This window comes from Dromiciops gliroides, chromosome 4, assembly GCF_019393635.1.
Source record: "Dromiciops gliroides isolate mDroGli1 chromosome 4, mDroGli1.pri, whole genome shotgun sequence".
Lineage (NCBI taxonomy): Eukaryota > Metazoa > Chordata > Mammalia > Microbiotheria > Microbiotheriidae > Dromiciops > Dromiciops gliroides.
In genome coordinates, this window is record NC_057864.1 from 64,158,455 (window position 1) to 64,165,009 (window position 6,555).

At 47.4% G+C, this 6,555-nt stretch overlaps 1 protein-coding gene across 1 annotated transcript; it reads right to left on the reverse strand.

Annotated features, from left to right (window-relative positions):
* Positions 1–1,445: 1,445 nt before the first annotated feature.
* On the reverse strand, positions 1,446–6,312 carry PIGC (phosphatidylinositol glycan anchor biosynthesis class C). The gene is made up of 2 exons (XM_044000109.1): positions 6,180–6,312; positions 1,446–2,879 (listed from the first exon to the last, which is right to left on the reverse strand). Exon 2 carries the CDS (start codon positions 2,615–2,617, stop codon positions 1,739–1,741), a length of 879 nt encoding a protein of 292 aa, XP_043856044.1. The 5' UTR covers positions 2,618–2,879; positions 6,180–6,312; the 3' UTR covers positions 1,446–1,738.
* Positions 6,313–6,555: the final 243 nt, after the last annotated feature.

A 6,555-nucleotide genomic window follows, 5' to 3' on the forward strand; every position in this document is an offset into this window, starting at 1 on the left:
TATCCAGAGGAGTATGAACCGAAATAGTGAGAGGCCAGGAGGGCATAATATAAGGAATCAACAGAGGATGACAGCTGTCTTTCTAGTATTTGAAGAGCTGCCACATGGAAGAGTACTCATTCTATTTGACCAAGAGTACACCAAAATTAGGAGCAAGGGATGAATGTTGTAAAGAGGCAAATTCGGCTCGAGGTCAGGAAAAACTTAAAAGTCAAACTGGCTCCCTTTGGGACAGTGATGTCTTCCTGCTCATTGGAAACCTTTAGATGATGATTAAATGGCCACTTGTGCAGGGATACTTTAGAGGGAATTGCTTTTCAGGTACAGGCTGGACTAGATGTCCTCTGCGGTCCCTTTCAAATCTGAAATTCTATGATTCTATAAAGACCACAGTTAGCTTTCCAGGATTCCAGTTCAGTGTGAAAGGTACCCCCAAGAAATTATGGGAACACAGGCCCAGAGTTAATGGAAAACTGGTGTATTTTTATCAATCATCTTTCTCTTTTCTATTTATTCATTAATCTAATCCACACTGATTCCTCTACCGTGTGCAGAGCTCTGTGGTAGGTAGGTTCGAGCAAAAGCTATAAAGTTTAGGTAAGATACAGTCCTTGCCCCAATAGAAATCATCGCTTGGGGGGCAGTTAGGTGGCGCAGTGAATAGAACCCTGGCTCTGGATTCAGGAGGACCTGAGTTCAAATTTGACCTCAGACACTTACCAGCTGTGTGACCCTGGGCAAGTCACTTAACCCTCACTGTCCCACTTTTATATATATATAAATGCAGGTAAAGGATTGACCCCTGTGTCTTCCTAATGTCTCATGGGCTCAGGCCACCAGACCTACACTGTCCTAAGAGGGAGAGCCCAGAGTCAAAAGCTTGTGCTGAGAGAGCACTCATGGCCTCTTCCAAGAGGTTTTATGCTCTTTTGATAGAGGTGGGTTATTATACATTGATCAAAGCTAACTGGTTAGCATCATTCAATTCCATTGGTTGATATGACTTGAGGGTGGTCCATATTAAAATGATCTCCACAGATAACATCAGGGGGAAGAATATAAAAGAGTAAAGGGAAAGTCCAGTATCTAAGTATGGATTGATCCCATCAGTCCTTCACAGAGTTAGACAAAAGGGTCGATCTCGATTTCTTTTGTTCCCTTGGGTTTGTCCCAAATCAAGGAGAACTTTCTGGAATGTGGGGGGAGTAAGAACTGAGAAATTGATTTCTGAGTCCCACAAGAAATCCATTATTAATATATATATATATAATTAATATTATTTTCCCACAGGATTATAATAGCCTCTACTTTCCAGGGTTGTTGCAATGATCAAATGACTTAATAATTACAAAGTGCTTAGCACAGTGCATAGCAAACAGTAGGCACTTAATAAATGCTTGCTCCCTTCCCCGCCTTAGAGGAGAGTCAAATGAAAGAACTGAGACTTTTAGCTTCAGTGTTTAATACAAGACTATACCATGCCATTAGCCACAATAAATCTCAAATGCAGTGTCAGTATCATTGCCAGACCTCTGGAGGATGCAGTCACCTCTTACAGATAGGGAGATATGACCCATAACCAACCATCACTACTTTATTCTTTTCCCATTGCTGTTCTCTCAGGCACCTTCCAACCCACTGCTCTCAGGAGACTTTCTCCTCCTTGCTGCTCTTTGGGGGGAAGTCTGGTCTTTCAGCCTTTAATACCAGAATGTGGGCACTCTCTGCACTCCCCAAGTTAGGTGAGAAACCTGGACAGGTCTTCCTTGATTTCAGCTTCATCCCAAGGTCCATGAATGTTTTCTTTGAAAAGCTGCAAGCGGATGAGATAGTAAGGACAAAGGCAAGATATGGAGACCAGCAGCAGGGCAAAAAGTATGGCCCCCACACCACTAATGGTCAAGAGACCTGCCAGGGCAGAGAAAGCAAACAGCAGCGTGACCCCCACATAGCTGCGTGGAGTACAGGCCTTCAGTTTCTTCTGTAGCATTGGCCACAAGGCAAAGATCTGGATGGCAAATGTCACCATGATGAAGGCGTGAAGGGATCGAGGCAAGCGGGAGGCCAGGCAGACAGAGGCAAAGATGGCCATGTTCAGGGAGAGGGTGCTAGACACAATGGCAGCATTGGCACCGTAGTCAAAGAAGATAAGGTGACCCAAAAGCATGAAAACGGACATAGCATAGATTGTGTCAGTGCTGACAGATTCTGTCAGTGTCTTCAACACCGGGGAAAAGCCATAGGTGAAGGTGATAAAGACCAGGGCACTCTTCAGGTCAGCCCAGCGTGTGCGCCCACTCTTCTTCCGGCCTGCCCCTCCATCAATGAGGTCGAACAAGACATAGCCAATCAGGGAGGAAGCCAACCCAGTCCCAAAGAGCCACTGTGGCGCCAGCAGACCCTCATCCATGTACCACCAGATGACCACAAAGACACAGACGCTGCACAGCTGCTGTATCACCACCCCGGACTCAAAGACCACAGACCAGTATTGGTATTTCCGGGCAGAGATGTTTTTGCGGAGCTCTTCCAGGAACCTCCGGTCCACATAGTTATCAGGGAAGGGCTGACGCTCATACAGCACCTTCTGCCAGCCTGCTACCCTAGCGCTGGCCATCAGCTGTGAACACAGGCCTTTCTCATCCAAATGCAGATTGGATTTAACTCTTGCCCATAAGTCACGTGCCCCAGGGAGGGCTAGCTCTTCAGAAGGCTGGAAGATGTGCCCTTTCTGGGACCTCCATGATCTTCTGCACCAGATGATTTTCTAGTCAATGCCTTTGGTCCATTAGATGAACAAGGTCAACCACGTTTCTGGGAGGGGTAGAAAGGAGGGAGAGAGGGAGAGAGATAGAGAGGACAAAGAGACAAACAGAGAACTAAGAGGGAAAGGCAAAGAGGGAGGAGGGAGAGGGAAATGGGGAAAAGAAAGAGAATATTGGTTAATCTATGGAAAATGAAATCCTTGGAGACCAACCAAGAAAGAATTAAATATGGCAAATCAAACCTATTTAGCCCATTCAAATCAGACTAAGGCAGACTTGGTCACAAAAACTTTCCAAGTGCTTGTCTTTTTTCTAACCATAGTACTTTGAATGACAAGATGCCTACCTCTAAAGAGAATAGAATGGTGTTGATACAATGGGGGAAAGGATCAAGCATTTATGAAGCACCTACTATGTGCCAGGCACTGGGCTAAACTTTTTACAAATACGATTTCCTGTGACTCAGAATCACAGGGCCTGGGTGTGAATCCCATCTCAGCCATGTAATACCTGTGTGACTTTAGGCAAGTAATTTCACCCCCTGAGAGAAGATTGGATGGGATGACCGCTGAAGTCCCTTCTGGCTCTAATTCTGTGATCCTAATAAATAAGACCCACAGAGCCTAGTTCCTCTATAGCAAAGGGGGCAAACTCAGGGCCTACTAAAGCTACCAAGCCTCCCAGACAGATTAAAATGGCTTTAAACTAAATTTTAAATTAAAATTGAGAAATGTTTAGGAAAATAAATAAAACACCATAAAACATAGTGTTAATTTGTGATTTTCTAAGTCATTAGGGTTTCTATTTGGGTTTGACACTCCGGCTCTAAAACATGTTTAGCTATACAGGACCCCAGATCAGTGTGACACACTAGGAAATTGGAGGAATACAAACCAGAGCTAAAGAAATACTGTTAAATAAGTAAATAAATTGCTGCTATCATTTTTCCTTACACCCTTTTCCTTTTAAACTAATATTAATTCCTTACATACCATGTGTTAGATGCCAGGAAAGAAACCAAATTTTGATAAGATACTACAATCTAGCAGGGTCATATGATATATAGAGATAAGACTGATACAACATTTTGCTCAGAACAAAGAATTTTCATGTGTCAACTGAGTCAGAAACTGCTGCTGCTGCTTCTTTTTTAAATAGCTATGGCCCTTTCATATCTGCAATACTCCTGTGAAGGTGCTGTTATTCCCATTTAACAGATGGGGACACTAAGGATCTGAAACTTGCCCTTCAAATCATTAATTGCTCAGATCCCAGGGGACTATGTATCCCCTCTCTTGGGGGCAGAATCTTTGACATCATTAGTGGCAGCAAACCGGGATGCCTAGGCAGACTTCTTCATGTTGTAGCAGGGGCTCAGGACTCCCACAGGATAGCAGAGAAGGGGGCATCATCACCCATTGTTCCCTACTCAGTGACCACTGCCAAGGCAGCGAAGCCAGCCTGAAAATAAGGAGATCTGGGTTCTGGCCTCACCTCTGCCTAAAACTAGATGGATAATCATTTAGGGCCTCAGTTTCTTCTTCTGTACCATATAGACATTAGGCTGAGTGACCTCCAAACTCTATTCCATCTCTAAGATCCTAGGACCCCATGTATTTATCACGACCTCAGCTGAGGTGCTCAGAGTTCTCGTAGGTTCTGCTCCCTAGACTCTTCTCCCCTAGTCTAAGAGGGTAAACACCATTACCACCTGCTCTCACCCTGGGAACTTTGTACCACTCTAACTTGAATAGTTTAGTAGGGAGGCAAGTTAGGGCAAAAAAAACCCAAAACCTTAGACTTGGGAGTCAGATGGCCTGGGTTGGAATCCAGCTGTCACTTATTACTTGTTTGAGCTTGGACAAGTTTCCTCATCTGAAAAATGACTATTGCAGGACTTCAAAGAAAGCATAGATGTGTTGCAACCAGCTCATTCAGGCCTGGGAGAGTTGATTGTTAAACTTTCAGTATGACCTGGGAAACACTACAAGTCAGTTCTTGATTTGTTTTGTACTTTGTCTAGACTTTAGATAAGTGATGGAGATATGTTAATAATGCAGATTAAGCTTAAAAGTGTGCAGTGACCAGCCCTAGAGTCAGGAGGACCCGAGTTCAAATCCGACCTCAGTCACTTGACACTTACTAGCTGTGTGACCCTAGGCAAGTCAATCAACCCCAACTGCCTCACTAAAAAAAAAAAAAGGGGGGGGGCAACTAGGTGGCGCTGTGGATAAAGCGCCTGCCCTGGATTCAGGAGGACCTGAGTTCAAATACGATCTCAGACACTTGATACTTATTAGCTGTTGTGACCCTGGGCAAGTCACTTAACCCTCATTGCCCCACAAAAAACAAAAAATAAAAAACAAGCCAGGGACTAATTTGAAGTAGGTACTGGAATGATTTATTGAGCGTTTTTGAAATGTAGCAATCCCCATTTTTTTTTAATGTAGCAATCCAAGGCAAACTAAGCCCACGCAATTTTTGTGAATGAGACATAATTGTATATAAATAATCTACATCAGACTGCTTGCCGTCTTGGGGAGGTGGGAGTAAGGGAGGGAGGGAGGAAAATTTGGAACTCACAATCTTATAAAAGCGATTGTTAAAAACTATCTTTACGCGTAACTGGGGAAAAAAACAAAATACTATAAAGATTGAAATAGTCATAATAATAAAGAGGGGTGTGTCTTTGAAGAGCTGTCAGAAGTCCACCCGGAAGTAGCCGGCCCCTCGGGCATTTAGCCTCTGCGAGCCCCGGTTTCCCGTCGGTAAAAAAGGAGACGGTGACACATCCCCGCTCTCCGCTCTCCACCTAAGCCCCGGAAGGCTGGGTCCGAGCGTTCCTGCGCGGCGGGGTCTGAGGGTGGGGGTCAGCTCGGAGGATGCGAGGGCAGCGGGGGCCTCTAGGGGGCAGCGTGGTGCAGAGCAGAGTCGGTCCAGTGTAGAGAGCACGCTCCCCTCCCCCCACCCCCTCCCGCTCCCCAGGGCCGCACGCGGGCTACCGCGGGAGACCCCAAAAGAGCTGAATGGGTGGGTAAGGAGGGACGAGGAGGGGGGCCTTTTGCAGAAGGTGGGGTTACAGCCTGGGTCTTTAGGACTTCACAGGCTCAGGTCCCGCTTCCGTGCCCCCCACCCCCCACCCCCCGGTGATTTTGCTCGGCCCCCCCGGGCCTCAGTTTCCCCGACACCATAAAATGAGCACTTTGAACTAAACGGCCAAGAGCAGAAGTCATGGGTGCCCGGCCCCAGACACCCTTTGATGTCCCCACCCCGGAGAGGGACGCCAGGGCTGGGAAAGGGGAGAGGCTAGGCTGCCCCCCCCTCCCCTTCCTGCTTCCCGAGGTAGATGACCCCGCGAGCTACGGGGACCCCAATTCCTCCCCGGGCTCTCTGGGCCCGCCCCACTCCCCCTACCTGTGGGCCCCGTGGAAACTCCTCCCCTCGATCACCGCCAAAACCACGTCCTCCCAACTCCTTCCTGGGACGGCCCCAGCTCCGACTGCGCAACCGCGGCCCGAGCCGCCTCCAGCGCGGCGCCCGTGGAGATGCTGTCCTCTGGCGCCCCCTCGTGGAGGAAGACCGGAAGGGCAGGCCCGACTGCGTGCCCAGCCCTGAGCCAAGGCGGGCAGCGAGAACCCCTGCCCTCTGGTAGCTTACATCCTAACAGGGAACCCCCCCCCCCCACACACACACACACACACGGGGCGTCCAAAAAGGCACAGTGGAGTTTTACGCTTTAGTGGTTAAATAAGCGTGTGGATGTGTGTAGATGTCATGTGCTTTATCGCCT

What these genes read in the sequence shown, in the direction of transcription:
- PIGC (XM_044000109.1), bottom strand. Translation starts at nt 2,617, where the DNA reads ATGGCCAGCGCTAGGGTAGCAGGCTGGCAGAAGGTGCTGTATGAGCGT.